A 17,624-nucleotide genomic window follows, 5' to 3' on the forward strand; every position below is an offset into this window, starting at 1 on the left:
GGAGTGCTGTGTCAGAGACCGGAAGAAGATTGCAGCATTTTTTTGTTGTTGTTTTAATGGAGTCATACAGTTACGCTATATGGCCAAAGGTTTGTGGACACCTGAGCATCAACCCCATATATTCTTTATAGATGAAAGTCTTCTGGATTTACCTGGAAATCCGGATATTTGACAAAACTCTTGAAAATCTCCAGTTTTCCGAATGGAGAAATTTATTTTTCGGATTTTTCGCGTTCCTAGACGCGGCATAATACTTCGCATCGTCCTTGCCTGGGCGCGGTCCTTAAATAGCCCAAACATAGTTCATTGATTAAAGACAGGTGTTCTTTGTTAACGGCGTGCATGCCGGAGCTCGTTAGGCGCGCGCGCCCAAGGCGCGCCTTCAGGTGCACGAGCTAAGGCACGCAGGACTGACACCGTTCTGCGCAAGCGCAACACGATCGCACTAGAAAGCATGTTTAAGCTGCCAGTGTAGCTGCAGTCTTTTTAGTGCGAATTACGAGTGTTTCCTTTTGTGTTAATAATTCGCCATGTCACAACAAGCGAAACTTTCCTCCTTCTTTCGACATGAAGAGAGGTAAGCAATTTATTATATAATTTTTTCCATCAAAGTTGCATTTTGTGGCTTCGAAGCTAAGTTTTAGTGCCGTTTCTAGAACACAACATCAAGAAAACGTGGAAGAAGCAGCAATAATGGAAGAGCCGGTTTCTAAGCTGCCTAAAACTAGCAATGGTGATTTATTTTTTTGTTACATAATGTACTCAGGCTGCCAGTCAGTGTGTGACACACACACCCTGAAAAATCCTAGCTACGCCCCTGATTTACATGAGAAATTTGGTATTCATTGGTGTGTTTAAATTTACAGACAATACGAACTAATGTAAACAGTTTGCTTCAACTCGCATAAATATGAATTGGAAATTTTTAGTTCACTTTAGCTTACGCAAACGCACAACTCTACTAAAAGATTGATAAACGAGGCTCAACGTCCCCAACATTGAAACCTGAAAGCTTTAGAAACTCTAACAGACCTTTACTTTTTAACAGTACTGTTTTGGGATTTTGCTGAGTTTACCTTCAACTGTCTGATTTTTTTCAAAGTAATGAACCGTGTAGCAGGAAAATCACGTTTTCTAAATGCACTCCTGAAAATTACTCATTAACTAGGGGAATTAAATTAGATATTTTTGACATGTTAATCATTAATGTACATGAAAGAAAAAGGCTTAAAAGTTATAACTTGTTTTAGTGAAAATACCAGTCCCCCCAGGATTTCATGGGCCTTTTTTGTGATTGTTGCGGGGGTTTTCCAAAAAATTGCGATGAAAATTGCGGTGTTTTTTAGGTTTTTGTTGTGATTACATTGCGGGAGGAAGTGAAAGTTGCGAGAAATTGTTGTGATTTTCTCTTTTTGTGATTAAAATTGAGTGATATGTTAAATATTAAGTTATTACTGAAAAACTATTGATTAAAAAGACACTGAGAAATGGTCCTATAAACAACTTTACCAATATAAAAGATTACCAGGACTACAAAAATGCAGAAAAATCGGCTTTACTTATCCAAATGCACCTGTTGGTTCAAAAGTTAAAGTGCATAGAACCTCACAGCACAACATGAAGTTACCTTAAAATATAATATAAATGCCTCAGCTTTCATGTAAGAAAAAAAACTATTAATACTAGTACTGTGTGCAGGCAGTCTCTCCTGAAGACTAAATTAAACAATAATTATAAACTAATAAAATAAATGGCTCAGGCTTCATAGAAGAAAAAAAAAACAATTTGAACAGAATCTCACAGTATGATGCTGAAGCTGCCTAAACAATGGAAAATAAAATACTATTTTGGCAAAAATGTTGGCATCCATTAATTTCTTGTATTAAGTAAAAAATAATGTAAAGTGCACATAGTCCTTCACTGTAAACATAACACACTTTCAGTAGCAGAATTTAAGCCTACAGAAACACTGACTCGCACATGCTGCTTCTCTTGAACGTATACACGGAAGTAAGCAGTGTTGCCAGATACTGCTGACGTTTTCCAGCCCAAAATATGTTCAAAACCCGCCAAAATGCACTTGAAACCGCCCAATCTGGCAACACTGGAAGTAAGGCGGAAGGTAGTTTGTCGACGTCACCTCAAGACGACGCCAACGATTGGTCAAATTTGCGGGAAAGTTGCAGTGATTGGATATAATTGCAACACCGCCCTGAATTCGTGGGGATTGGTTGAATTTGCGTTGAAGTTGCAGATCGCAACATCGTGAAATCCTGGAGGGTCTGATAAGTACTAAAATGCACTAGAATGCAGGGCTTTGCATGTTATGTTATTAAAATTATTTCGGGGGACGTAGCCCCCCAACTCCCCATCTTAGTTTAATAATAATAATAATAATAAGTTCAACTTATATAGCGCCTTTCAAGAAACCCAAGGACGCTTTACAATTATAAACAAAGAAAAAAATAATAACAATAAAAAATAATAAATAAATAAATGAACAAATAATAAAAAATAAAAAGTCCACCAAGTAGGAGTCAGGATGTAACTCCAGTGGTGTAGCAGCCACAGTCCCACCAAAAGGCGCATGAAAACGAGTCCCACATCTCCAGCACAGCCGCTGTGATGCCGTCAGCCACATCGCTCAAACACCACGCCGTGGATCCACAAAGCGAGCACAGAAGCTCCGCCACACAGAGCGCTGGTGTGTCCCAAACCGCCTGCACAGCCGCCGCGACGCCACCGAGCAACATCGCTCGGAACATCACGCCAAGCATTAAAGCACAGAGCGCTGGACAACCACGAATGTTAAATGAGCAGCGAGCTCACTGCAGTCCACAGCTGGGAGCGCAGGCATCGCCCACGGCGAACCAAGGCCTAGAGGGAACCAACGCCCAAAACTGGGTCCGGAGCTACACCACAACCGGCGGACAAAACACTCAAACAGACGTCAAACTACACAAACACACAGGAAAAAAAATACATAAAATGAAAATTGAAAAAGAAAGAAAATAAAAAAAATTAAAAAAAAAAAAGCTCTGGTGAGAAGTGGCAGCCAGAATGCGTACGACGTACTCTCAACCGGAAACAGAAACCAAAAAAAAAAAAGTTTGACTTTCAAAAGTTCAGGATTTTTTCTTTGCTCCACTTTCATCTCTAATTCTTGACGCAAATCCCATTCCAAATGTAGTCCCCACTTGTCAGTTATAATAAACTCCTGGGAAGGCTTTCCACTAGATTTTGGAGTGTAGCTGTGAGGATTTCTCCATTCAGCCACAAGAGCATTAGTGAGGTCAGGCACTGCTATCAGATGAAGAGGCCTGGGGCACAGTCAGTCCAGTTCATCCCAAAGGTGTTCAGTGGGGTTGAAGTCAGGGCTCTGTGCAGGACACTCAGCTTCTTCCACACTAACCTTTGCAAACCCTGTCTTTATCAACCTCACTTTGTGCACGGGAGCTTTGTCATGCTGGAACATGTTTGGGCTCCTTAGTTCCAGTGACGGGAACCTGTAATGTTACAGCATACAAAGACATTCTATACAATTATGTGCTTCCAAGTTTGTGCCAACAGTTTGTAGATGGTGAGGTGTCCATATTCATTTGTCCATATAGCGTATAATGAGAGAGAATGTCAGATATACGAAATAGTTTGGCTTGGTTTGCTAAAAATAGTTTTAAATGGTAAACTCCATTTGCTCTGATGTAGAAATACCATTGTGAAACTGTGTGTGTGCGCGCGAGTGCACGCGTGTGTGTGGGAATGCTGAGCATCCTCATGCAGACACTCCTCCCTTCCTGTGTTTGGTTTAGCCCGTCCACACCCCTCATTCTAGACTATGACTTTATCACTTTAGCCTGAATTCCAGCTCAAAATTCTCAGCCTCCACAGAGCTGCATCAATCACCGGTTCCTAGAAGGGCCCTCTCCTTTCCAAACTTCTCTGTCATTTGTTTGGTCAAATACACTCTTTTGGCCAGCGTGTGTTTACAAGTGGTTTTAAGGAAGACACATTTAATTAAAATCAGTGAGAAAAGTTCAGTTCAATGTAGCTTCGTTGACTTGAAGCTATTTTTTAAATTAAGACCTAAGCACAGTGTGCTTAAGAAAAGTAATCAGTTAAGAACATGTCTCTCCCAGGTGATTAGCACTATGAGTTCTCTGGCTGAATACTGCCTGCCGTCGATCCTGCGCACGCTCTTTGACTGGTACAAGCGGCAGAACGGCCTAGAGGACGAGTCTCATGAGTACCGACCTCGAGCCAACACCAAGTCCAAAAAGTAAGCTCTCCATTATTTTGCCAGGAAGTTACATTATTCCTGTTAGCTAATCATCTACTAGCCCTAAGTTTGTGATTACAAAACGCATTACATATTTTTTTTAACTTATTAAATTTGGGCCAAGCTATTTAATATTAATTTCACATACTAGCCCAGCTTACTGTGTGAACTGATGAAGAGTTAATATTTGTATATTTAGGGTCCCCCCCCCCCATAATTCATTATTATTATTATTATTATTATTATTGGAGCTGACTGTTTCCATATATATAATACACGTCAAAAGGATGTGATTGGTAACACAGAGTGATACCGTAATGTTTAGTGTAAGGATTTCACTTAGCCACCATTACGAAAACTAGGCTTGGCTCAGTTTACCAACAGCCTGTCCCACTCATGCAAATATGTTTTAGTACCACTAGAAACCACTACTACAAAATTATTGTGATCTGTTTGTCTGTCTTGGCCTCAGTGATGAACAACAAAAGGATTATCTGTTGGAAAGGAGAGATTTAGCAATAGACTTCATATTTTCTCTGGTACTCATTGAGGTTTTAAAACAGGTAAGTTGCACATATCTTAATCTTCGAATGTTTTACTGATAATTTGGTGAGAACTTAACATGCTCATCAAACTGAGATGGCATTTATGAGGGGGGATTCTTACTCAGCTGTGTCTCTGTCACTGCGGCTCTAGATCCCTCTCCACCCTCTTCTGGATGGCCTCATTCAAGAGGTCATTAACCTGGCCTTTAAGCACTTCAGATATAAAGAAGGGTAAAGATCTAATTTATTTCTGAATTCCTATGTGTATAGTCAAACCCTATACGGTGATAAGGTTGAGAACTGTATTTATTTTTTTTCGCGGTGTGGTTTCCATCAAATCCTGCTCTCTGATTGGCTGGCAAGCAGGTCCGTATCCTATGGTACGGACTCCGATTACGGACCCCGATTACGGACCTCTGGCGACTCGCTTGTTCACAACAACAACAAACGTAGTAGCAATTTTTGTCAACATTTATCTTTTTTATAAGATTTATTTATAAGATTTTTATCAGAAATCTTATAAATTTTTGCCAGCATTTCTCAGCATAATAGCATTAATTTTACAGCATGGATAGCGATAACGACAGTGTTCACAGCGAAAGCGAGTTTTACTACCCTGAGGAAGAAGAAATAAAAGAAAACATTTCAGGAGAAAGCTAAAACCTGTCAGTTGCTAACGCCGAGCTAAAACATGGCTGAATCCTGAATGACTCAATTTTGTATAAATAGGGGACTATTTATACAAAAAATATTTCCTGCCATGGAAGTGCACTTGTATACCGAGGAGGAAGCAATTTGCATTACAGCCATGAATGAGGATTCAAAATGGTGCCTCGGCTCGGTTTTCCCTTTCGGGCGCTCTCGTTTTCTGTTAGAATTTGGTAAAGAAAAAAATAAATATATTATTTACCAGCTTAAGGTCGGTCCGTATGGTGAAATACCGTGACCTCGGCCTCGAATACTGACCTCGACCCAGAGGGCCTCGCTCAGTACTTTCAAGACCTCGGTCACGGTATTTCATGATACGGACCTCCCAGCTGGTAAATAACATATATGTACTATAATTCATAAAAGCCACATATGGTGTTGATTTTTGAGTGATGTTCTGTGCCACAGGTACACAGGGCCCAACACATCCAACATGCACCTTGTGGCTGACCTTTATGCTGAGGTGGTTGGGGTGGTGGCTCAGTCCAGGTATGTTTTAAACATTAACATGTTTGTTGTTGTTGTACCTTCCTAGATACTAATTTCAGAAACACCAGCTGTCCCAAGTTTGATATAGTATGCTAAGGTGTATAATTATCTAATTGTGACTAAATGCTTTAATCATGACTGCTATCAACAGTCAGACTCCACAGTTAAGTTTCCATTTTTTCCAGACTAATTGTCAGAGGAATGTAGTTGGCAGTGCAGAATCCCTCAGCAGACGTGAGGTTCACTATCAGTAATGTCAGGTGCGCGAGAGAGGTGGATGTAAGTGCAGAAATGTTTATTATTACACAGTGCGATCTACACAAAAAGTGCAGGAAACACACACAACAGCAAACAGTCCAAATCAGCAGGCGAGGTCATAAGCACGAAAACAGGCAAGAGGTTGATCGAGGCGCGAACGGGATATCGGAGGCAAAACGAGGATGAGAACTAGAACCAGGAACAGGAGTCGAGAAACCAGGAAAACCCCAAGGACGGGAAACAAGGCTCGGTAATGCGCACGGAACGTGGCATAATATTTCGCGTCGCATTACCATCAGAACAGTCCTTAAATAGCCCAACCCTTAGTTCTCTAATTGAAAACAGGCACGCCTTGTTCACGGTGCGCGCGCAGCCTGAGGCGCACCTTCAGGTGCACGGGCCAAGGCACGCAGGACTGACAAATAAGTTCAGTATAATCAGTAAATTTTATTATTATTATTATTATTATTATGTAATTTTCTAATGTAACCTGCACCTATTTAGTGGTATATGAGAGGTAACCTGGCCACTATTTCTTTAAAATAAAAAAATAAAAAGGTTTTGTGCTAATTAACACATATCCAGGTTAACCACTCACACAAGTGCAGGCTGTTTTAGTTTCAGTGTCATAGAAAACTAGCCTGGCAAGCCAGACTAAATGTGAATATTTAGTCTGGCCTCGCTCGTAGACATTTCCGAAGGGGGTGGGAGGAACAAACCGCTGTCTTTCAAACTGTCTCTGTGCGTATAGGCCAACGCTCTGACCAATCAGCGCAACAGTGACTGTGACGTAGTCAGAGCGACAGAAAGCAGTGGGCGAGGCCTTGAAATAAATAATTTTTCAAAATGCGTATTAATTAATAAACAGGTTCTAGATATTAAGAAGTTTGGAGATAATGACCACAAGTTTGTAAAGCTGCTTTGCGACAGTGTTTATTGTTAAAAGCGCTGTACAAATAAACTTGATTTGATTTGATTTGAAGTTTGGAGTCTGTACCACATACTTAACATACACTCTTTTTCAAGTGTTTTTCAAGGGTTTGCTTAAACTGTTTTTGAGAGTTTTTATTTAGTGGTGTTTGGTGAAATAATTTCCCTTAAATTTAAAATAATGGGAAAATAAGAAACAATCAAAAAGTAATGTTTCAAAGCTGTTTATTAATTCTTCGTACTGCACAAACTAGCCCCATCCTTTTGGCTACGAGCGGAGCCAGCTGGTAGATCAGACTTTTGCCATAGCCGGTCGGCAAAACAGCGAAAACGTCCTTCTTGAAAAGGAATGAGCGGAGAGCCTCTTCCTGCTCATGTTTCAACGAAAACTCCAAGTCTAATTCTTCTAAAACTGATTCCAAAGCGGAGTCAAACTAGCGCTGTTCACTAGCCGTAGCCATCTTTCCTGCTGTGCTTTCTCCAGCGTCACGCAGCCTTGTCGTCACTCCTGCAAAAGCCCGCCCAAAGAATCCAAACAAAAACCTTGCGTTGTGATTGGCGGGCACGATTGGATGCCCGGGGTGTTTTGTTGATATGGTGCGAGGCTAGACCCACTCGTAGGCAAAAATATTTTTGGCCGCTAGGCGGGTGGGTCTAGTTTACTAGGCTAATAGAAAACCTGTACTATGTAGAAAAGATTCACAGCGGTTAAAGAAAGTCAGAATTCACTCACGTCAGCTAAGTGTGATGTCAAACAGAATCTCAGCGATGATAACAAATGATAAATTAATTATTCTATAAGAGCTGTAAACACACCACAGAGTGTCTGGTGTCTCCACAGAGGAGTGAAAGGACACACATGATGGCCAGCAATTAGGGAATGCTGCTTGTTAAAAACACAATCATTATTAACCCCGCCGACAGTAGTCGGAGGGGTTATTATTTTCACCTGCGTCAGTCTGTGTGTCTGTATCTGTCTGTCTGTCTGTCTGTCTGTGTGTCTGCAAGATATCTCAAGAACCAATGGATCGATTTGGACCAAATTTTGTACATGTGTTGCCAATCACCCAGGAAGGAAACCATTAAATTTTGGAGGTCAAAGGTCAAAGGTCAAGGTCATGGCAGAACTTCGAAATTTTCGCCCAATGTATTTTAATAAGGAAAAGGCGGGGTTTGCACTCGTTAGAGTGTCCCTGTCTAGTTTATTGTATTATAATGTATTGTACGAATAAAGGAGAATAGTTTTTCTTAAAAATAGAGCCCAATAAATTAGTATATTTCCAATCTGAGTGTGCAGTAAATCAGGATTTGTTCTGTTTAGACCTGGTTGTTATGCCTCCGCCACCGTAAGGTGCAGGAGGCATTATGTTTTTGGGTTGTCTGTCTGTCCGTGCGTCCATGCGTCCATCTGTGTGTGCGTCCGTCCCGAAACCTTGTGAACGTGATATCTCAAAGGCTAATGAAAGGAATTTCACCAAACTTTCACCATTTGTGCGCTTTGGGACAAACATGAACTGATTAGATTTTGAGATCAAAAGGTCTAAGGTCAAGGTCACTGTGAGGTCAAATGTCTGTCCGAAAACCTTGTGAACACAATGTCTCCAAGGCAGATACAAGTAATTTCACCAGGTCAAGATTACTGTAAGGTCAAATGTCCATCCCCAAATCACAACTTAATAAGGCGTGTAGTCTACCGGCGGAGGCATCCCCATCGACACCATTGGCGTCAAGTTCTATCTAGTTATTATTAAATAACTTCTTTATTACTTCATTAATGCATTTGTTAATAGTTTTTATGTACTATGTTTAGGTTATTGCTTGTGTGATACCTTTTTTCTTTTTTTTTTTTTTACAGTACAATACACCTTTATTAATTCTCCCAAATGGGTTTTTCAGAATTAATTTACATGAAGCTTAATATTAAAATATAAATAAAGGAAACTACATCCTTAATTACAATAATAATATATAAAAATTATATAGTACTAGAATAAATGATGTAAAATAATAATATATGCATATATACAAAATTAAAATCAGCGTCTTTTCAGTTCTTGTCTTGCTTGTCTCTTGAAGGAAGCGAGTGTTGTCGCGTTCCTTACTTCCGGTGATAATTCATTAAAAGAATTTACGGCTCTGAAGAAAAAAGCGTGCTGCGCTGTTGCAGCGCGGCACTTACTGTAGGTACATTTAAGAGATCCTTGCGTCTGGTATTATACCTATGAACATCAGAACGTTTGGTAAGCCTTGTACTTAAGTAGTTAGGTGCCAGGTTATTTAAACATTTATAAACTATAGTAACATCGCGCAGGCGTAACATATTATCTACAGTCAGCCAACCAAGCTCATTTAGTGTAGGAGAGATGTGGTCGTATTTTCTAGTATTAGTAAGTATTCGTGCAACAAAGTTTTGCATAAGTTGCAGCTTGTGGATGTTTTGTTTGAAAGTTCCAAACCAAACACTAGAGCAGTACATTAATTTGCTAAAAACAAAAGAGTTCAAAATTACATGCAAAACTTCCTTGGAGAATAAATGACGGACCCTACTTATTTGACATAGATTAGACAAAAGTGATGAAGACGGTGCAGAAATATGATCAGTAAAGGTCAAGCTGGAGTCCAGTATAGCACCCAGATCTCTTGCGGATAGTACAGGTGTTAACTGTTTGCCCAGGAAGGGTAATGTGACATCAGATAGCTGGGATAAAAGTTGGCTCACTCCAAACAGCACGAGCTCGGTCTTGTCGGGATTAATCAGAAGATGGTTTACACAGCACCAACCTGCCAAAAGAAGAAGGTCTTCAGCTACCTGGCCGAGGCATGTGTCGAGGTCCATAGTTGAAAAGGACAAGTAGATCTTCGTATCATCAACATACAACTCAATGTTACTAAACTTGATTACTTTGTGTAAATCATTCAGATACACGTCAAACAGCATGGGCCCTAAAACTGAACCCTGAGGTACCCCATGTGTTATCGTAAGAGGTTCCGATAAGGATGTCCCAACTCGAGTACGTTGTTGTCTGTCCCTTAAATAGCCGTCGAACCAGTGGAGAGCCCTATCAGAAGTGCCCAAGCTTTGCAGTTTACTAAGTAGTGTTGAATGACACAAACTGTCAAAAGCCTTGCTCAGGTCAATAAGCACCATCGCAGTGATTTGCTTATTGTCCATGGCTTGGAAAATATGGTCGGTAACTAACAAACTCAATGTTTCGGTTGAATACGATTTGAGATTTTTGTTTATGAAGTCTATACTACAGAAAGAAATTTAACTTATATAATGTTCAGTGTCAGTAAATGTCTGTACTTCTTTTGGTTTTCATGTATTATTAACCTAATTACAGCCTTATCTTATTACAAGTGGATGAAGTTGATTTTCTTTCATTATTACATATTTGTATTAAATATTTGCAATTATTCGTATGACCATTCATTATCAGCTAAAAGTTTATAATTATGACAGGCCTTAAAGTGCATATTCTGGACCGATTTGGTTTTGTTTTGTTTTTATATATGAAAGAATGTTCCTTTACACACTCATCCAGAAGGGTAATTTTGCACAAGGCCATCTGTCTACAGCAGAAAAAAATAAAATAACAAAACGCGTCTGGAAAAATCCCAAGCGAGTCTGGGGCCAGATTCGTGACGTTACCTGCGGAAGCGCCAGCAGGCTGCGCGAGCTTTGCACGGTTTCAGTGCACAGCCTGTGTAGACCAAGCGCTCCCATTTCTCTCTCATTGTCCGGTCTTTTGGGAAACGATGAGTACTAATCCCATCATGATTGGTGTTGCTACATCCTCCTACGATACATCTGTTAACCATTTTAATAATTACACGATAACATTGAAGAAATCTGCAGAAAACCACCAGGTCGTTTTCTCATAAACAAACCAGCGCTGACGTAGGATTCAGAGGGAGGCGTCCCACACATGACGTCACGAAAATCAATGTTTGCCGGGAAATCCAAATGCCAAGTTTTTTCAGAAGTGGACCAATTCGCCTCAAATGGCTCGATTTCAACTGAATTTTTCTGGTATTGCGCAAGGTAAAAAAATTGCACAAAATGCAAAATGTGACAGATATTTGACCAAAGTTTAATATAAAATAGGAGAATTACATCGATCTTGCTCCTGAATTTACCCGTGATATGCACTTTAATGTATGGGGTCTTGAAATATTTTACAAACCATATTTAGTAATTTGTAACACTGCTGAAGGCCTCGCGTCTTTCTGCTTGCAACTGCGTTCCTCTTAATTCTGAGCTGGTTTTAAGCAGACTCTTATGGGTGTACCGGTATGTTTTTCCTTTAACTGAGTATAACATGAGCTGGAGCTTTAATGATGACCATTACCCTTGATGGAGGATGTGTCAGCATAAATTCTGAGTACGTTACATCAGTGTCACACAGAAATGGAACCCAATCCTATTTTAGCAGAGTGACTTGGTTTTAATGTTAATGCCACTGCTTCATATTTAATGACCTGCTAAGTGTTTTTCAGACGTTGTGTAAAAAGACTGTAGCTACGGGAGTCAAAATTCTGTTATTTGTTCAGGCTGTCTTTTGAATCGGTGTACAGTACATGCAGTCACATCAAGCCCGTCAATCCCCTTTATATGTACTGTAAGGGAAGAGTACTGGCTATCAAAACTGAGCCATTAGAACTGAAAGAGAGAGACGGTCAGAGAGAGTGAGCAGAGTTCTCCTCCCATTTCTCCCTTTCCAGATGCCTTTCTAAATATAGAGCTCAAGATCGCTCCCGGTGTCATAGCAATCAAGCCTCACACACATCCACACTTACACACACACACACACACACACACACACACACACACACACACACACACACACACTCATACACAAACAAATTTACTGAAATTTACTTTATTCTCCTTGGTTTTCTATTGATGCAGCAACTTCTGTCATATTTATCAGTATGTGCGCTGTGGTTGTCCTGGTGTCCCTAGATATCCTTTTTAGGTGCATTTTAATCCGACCAAATGGACACATGAACAAAACGCACTTCTCCCATTCCCCACACGTTGAGGCAGTTTGGAGAGTTCGTACCGTAGCTCACAAGATATCAGAAACAAAGTGATTTTAAAATGCAAATTACCAGGAAAGGAAATCTTTCACACTGGGTACATTGGTATTAATTACACTTAACCATCCTTTGTCTGATCTGTCTCTCTCTCTGTTTCTCTCTGCCTGATTTCCATTTCTTCTTTATTTCTGTCTCTTAGGTTTCCCGCAGTAAGGAAGAAGTTTATCTCCGAGCTGAAGGAGCTCAAGCAGAAGGAACAGAGCCCGTACGTAGTCAAGAGCATCATAAGTCTCATCATGGGGGTCAAGTTCTTCCGTATTAAGATGTACCCAGTGGAAGACTTTGAAGCATCATTCCAGTTCATGCAGGTACAGTGATCTTTCTAGCACTGCAGTTATGATTGTTCTATTCTGGTACAGTGTTAGAAATATTAGCTGTATATACGTATACTCTCTAATATTGATCCACGATGTCTTTGGAATAATCTGAGAACGATGTGCAGCATTATCAATGGAATGGTAAGCCTATAAATTAACATTAGAAAGGACATTCGGGGGCGGCACGGTGGTGTAGTGGTTAGCGCTGTCGGCTCACAGCAAGAAGGTCCTGGGTTCGAGCCCCGTGGCTGGCGAGGGCCTTTCTGTGCGGAGTTTGCATGTTCTCCCTGTGTCCGCGTGGGTTTCCTCCGGGTGCTCCGGTTTCCCCCACAGTCCAAAGGCATGCAGGTTAGGTTAACTGGTGACTCTAAATTGACCGTAGGTGTGAATGTGAGTGTGAATGGTTGTCTGTGTCTATGTGTCAGCCCTGTGATGACCTGGTGACTTGTCCAGGGTGTACCCCGCCTTTCGCCCGTAGTCAGCTGGGATAGGCTCCAGCTTGCCTGCGACCCTGTAGAACAGGATAAAGCGGCTAGAGATGATGAGATGGGATGAGAAGGACATTCAGGGGAAAAAAATAGTTCTAAGACATAATGGGCCTGTAGTAGAACTTTTGGGTGTGTACATAATTAATTGTCGATGTCTGATTACTTTTGCAGGAATGTGCCCAGTACTTCCTAGAGGTGAAGGATAAAGATATTAAGCACTGTCTAGCTGGTCTCTTTGTGGAGATATTGGTCCCAGTGGCAGCTGTAAGTTCTCACATCTCGCACACGGGTTTGACTGAAATGTATTCATTTTCTCACTGTGATTATTACTGTAGAAATTACTGGAATTAAGTTGCTGAACATGATGCACAGTAACTCTGAGATGCTGGAATGATACATTTCAAGAATAAGAACAACAGCACAAGTTTAATTGATATAGCGGCTTTCACCAACCTAAGGACGCTTTTCAAATTTTATCATTTCTACTGTACTGTTTTACAGTAGTATCTATTCAGTTAATATTGCAAATGCAGTGTCTCTCACTGTATTAATATTTTCAGTAATAATCAATGAAATGTTTACATTATCATGTTACTCTAATTCTGCCAGTAAGGCACCATAAAAATAACTTTTATAGTTTTATTTTTCCTGAAACATGTATTAAAACTTACTAAACAAAGTAGATTTTATTTTCATTATTCAGACATAATTATTTTAAAAGATCATAGCAAACACAGATTAAATAATTTAAAAAACATATAAAATGAAATAGAAGGCGGCACGGTGGTGTAGTGGTTAGCGCTGTCGCCTCACAGCAAGAAGGTCCGGGTTCGAGCCTCGTGGCCGGCGAGGGCCTTTCTGTGCGGAGTTTGCATGTTCTCCCCGTGTCCGTGTGGGTTTCCTCCAGGTGCTCCGGTTTCCCCCACAGTCCAAAGACATGCAGGTTAGGTTAACCGGTGACTCTAAATTGACCGTAGGTGTGAATGTGAGTGTGAATGGTTGTCCGTGTCTATGTGTCAGCCCTGTGATGACCTGGCGACTTGTCCAGGGTGTACCCCGCCTTTCGCCCGTAGTCAGCTGGGATAGGCTCCAGCTTGCCTGCGACCCTGTAGAACAGGATAAAGCGGCTAGAGATGATGAGATGAGATATAAAATGAAATAGGGCGGCACGGTGGTGTAGTGGTTAGCACGGTCGCCTCACAGCAAGAAGGTCCGGGTTCGAGCCCCATGGCCGGTGAGGGCCTTTCTGTGTGGAGTTTGCATGTTGTCCCCGTGTCCGCGTGGGTTTCCTCCGGGTGCTCCGGTTTCCCCCACAGTCCAAAGACATGCAGGTTAGGTTAACTGGTGACTCTAAATTGACTGTAGGTGTGAATGTGGGTGTGAATGGTTGTCTGTGTCTATGTGTCAGCCCTGTGATGACCTGGCGACTTGTCCAGGGTGTACCCTGCCTTTCGCCCGTAGTCAGCTGGGATAGGCTCCAGCTTGCATGCGACCCTGCACAGGATAAGTGGCTAGAGATAATGGATGGATGGATAAAATAAAATACATGACCTTCATTCCAGCCAGTAAAAGATAAGTCATAATAACTTGTCATTTAAACTATTTATCTATTCTCCAAAAACATTTTTACATTTTAAAATAACCCATTCAAGTTTAATTATATTTGTACAGTGGCATGCAAAAGTTTGGGCACCCTTGCTGAAAATGTCTGTTACTATGAATAGTTAAGTGAGCAGAAGATGTACTGATCACCAAAAGGCATAAAGGTAAAGACGAGACATTTCTTTTCAGCGTTTTATGCAGGATGTGTGTATTATTTTTGTTTTGTACAATTGGAGAGTGAAAAAAAGAAAAGGAACACCATGCAAAAGTTTGGGCACCCCAATACATTTGAGTTCTCTTGTAACTTTTACCAAGCTTCCAGACCTTAATTAGCTTATTGAGCTGTGGCTTGTTCAAATTCTTTGGTAGGAAAGGTCAGATGATGCAGATTTCAAAGCTGTTTAAATTCTCTGACTCCTCAAACGTGTCCCTAAAATCAACAGCCATGGGCTCCTCTAAGCAACTCCCTCGCATTCTGAATAATAAAATATTTGATGCTTACAAAGCAGGAGAAGGCTACAAGAATGTAGCAAAGTGTTTTCAGGTAGCTGTTTCCTCAGATCGTAATGTTATTAAGAAATGGCAGTTAACAGAAACAGTGGAGATCAAGGTGAGGTCTGGAAGATGAAAACTTTCTGAAAGAACTACTCGTTGGATTGCTAGAAAGGCAAATAAAAACCCTGTTTGACTGCAAAAGACCTTCAGAAAGATTTAGCAGACCCTGGAGTGGTGGTGCACTGTTCTACTATGCAACGACACCTGAACAAACATGACCTTCATGGAAGAGTCATCAGAAGAAAACCTTTCCTGCGTCCAAGCCACAAAATTCAGCATCTGAAGTTTGCAAACGAACATCTAAATAAGCCTGATGTATTTTGGAAACAAGTCCTGTGGACTGATGAAATCAAAATAGAACTTTTTGGCCACAGTGTGCGAAGGTATGTTTGGAGAAAAAAGGGTGCCAAATTCCAGGAAAAGAACACCTCTCCAACTCTGAAGCATGGGTGTGGATCGATCATGCTTTGGGTTTGTGTTGCAGCCAGTGGCACAGGGCACATTTCATTGGTTGAGGGAAGTATGGAGTCGAATAAATACCAGCAAACTCTGGAAGCAAACATCACGCCATCTGTAAAAAAGTTGAAATTAAAAAGAGGATGGGTCCTACAATAAGACGATGATCCAAAACACACCTCAAAATCTACAGTGGAATACCTCAAGAGGCACAAGCTGAATCTTTTTCCCTGGCCCTCACAGTCCCCTGACCTAAACATCATTGAAAATCTGTGGATAGATCTCAAAAGAGCAGTGCATGCAAGACAGCCTAAGAAACTTGTAGAACTGGAAGCCTTTTGCAAGGACGAATGTGTGAAAATCCCCAAGGTAAGAACTGAAAGATTATTAGCTGGCTACAAAAAGTGTTATAAGCTGTGATACTTGCCAAAGGGGGTGTTACTAGATACTAACCATGCAGGGTGCCCAAACTTTTGCTTCAGGTCCTTTTCATTTTTTGGTATTTTACGCCTGTAAATGATGGAAATAAAAATGTAATCTTGCGGAAAATATTAAAGAAATGTCTCGTCTTTACCTTTATGCCTTTTGGTGATCAGTTAACCTTCTGCTCACTTAACTATTCACAGTAACAGACATTTTCAGCAAGGGTGCCCAAACTTTTGCATGCCACCGTATATTTTGGCAGTAAGCTTTAAATTTAAAAACAAAACAGTGATAATTGTGTGCATTTTCATTCTAAAGATTTTTTTTTCATAAGCATTAGGTCTAATACTTTATTTTGTTCAATTCTGTGAGAATTTATATATATACTTTTTTATATATTTTTTTATTTCGTTCAATTCTGTGAGATGGAATAAACGTGTTAAGATGTTTGTTTTATGAATAAAAAATGTGACGTCTCATCACCCTCTGCGATAGCTGATAGTGGGTTGTTAGGTTGTCATACTGTGAATTTTTTATACCCTTCTCTCCCTAGTTCTGACGCCAACACACACTGAATAGAAATATGATAATGTCGAACAATAATCCCAGGGCTGTAAATTGAGAATGTCTTTGTATTGCATCCCCGTTCAGAGCGTGAAGAACGAGGTAAATGTGCCATGTCTGCGGAACTTTGTGGAGAGTCTGTATGACACAACCCTGGACCTTTCTTCCAGGAAGAAGCATTCTCTGGTGAGTGATTCAGTCTTCTCCTGTTCTTGGAGCAGGGGAACTCGTCTCACCAAACCCTTCTCATAGCTGGCATGTTTGTGGCCGCCGTCTTGCACAGCACATTTCAGAGTTAGCTAACCACTACACATAGAGAGGTCAAGCATTCCGCATGAGCAGTGAATGCGAAGGATACATGTGTATGACTGGTTTCCTTGTCGTTAATTGTTAGGCTGACGTTCCCTAAGTCATTCTCTTCATGGTAAATCTTTAATTAGAGCTGCCTTATCAGACAGAAAATGGGCTGTGATGAGAAATTATTATTTATAATGTCACGGGGAGTTTTCCCTCTGCTCATAAGGTTTGATTAATGCATTCTTTGAAAGGTTGTTTTTGCTGAGTCTCTGTATTTAATCGTTTGGAACGGTAAGATGATGCTATAAATCATCAACTGGCAAAACACAGTCTGTATGCAGAGCCACGGAAGGATTTCAGCTGATTTAAAACTAAAATACTGTAACAGAACTGATCAACATACAAAGGGAAAAAAAAAACTGGCTGTAATTTACTGTAGCAGCTCCAGTTTTCTAAACATGAACCATGGCAGCCTCTGAGGCAACTCCTCTGCTGCGACTTTTATTGCATTGCAACTAGTTATATACATTTATATAATTTATTTAGCTAAAGAATGTGTAAAGATGATTGGACAGAGAAATATGCAGCCGTTCTCCACTTATTTGCTTATGTT

The 17,624-nt window shown here is 40.6% G+C and overlaps 1 protein-coding gene across 6 annotated transcripts in view; it reads left to right on the top strand.

Annotated features, from left to right (window-relative positions):
• The window catches only part of fryb (furry homolog b (Drosophila)), a 230,849-nt gene that overhangs the window by 119,311 nt on the left and 93,914 nt on the right, over positions 1–17,624 (top strand). For all 6 annotated transcript variants that reach the window (XM_060908228.1, XM_060908222.1, XM_060908225.1 and 3 more), the window contains exons 4-10: positions 4,137–4,276; positions 4,749–4,839; positions 4,973–5,052; positions 5,938–6,018; positions 12,449–12,617; positions 13,286–13,378; positions 16,802–16,900. In XM_060908228.1, coding sequence (XP_060764211.1) covers positions 4,137–4,276; positions 4,749–4,839; positions 4,973–5,052; positions 5,938–6,018; positions 12,449–12,617; positions 13,286–13,378; positions 16,802–16,900 — 753 coding nt within the window. The remainder of the gene's footprint in view (positions 1–4,136; positions 4,277–4,748; positions 4,840–4,972; positions 5,053–5,937; positions 6,019–12,448; positions 12,618–13,285; positions 13,379–16,801; positions 16,901–17,624) is intronic.

The sequence above is a fragment of the Neoarius graeffei genome, chromosome 25 (assembly GCF_027579695.1).
Source record: "Neoarius graeffei isolate fNeoGra1 chromosome 25, fNeoGra1.pri, whole genome shotgun sequence".
NCBI lineage: Eukaryota > Metazoa > Chordata > Actinopteri > Siluriformes > Ariidae > Neoarius > Neoarius graeffei.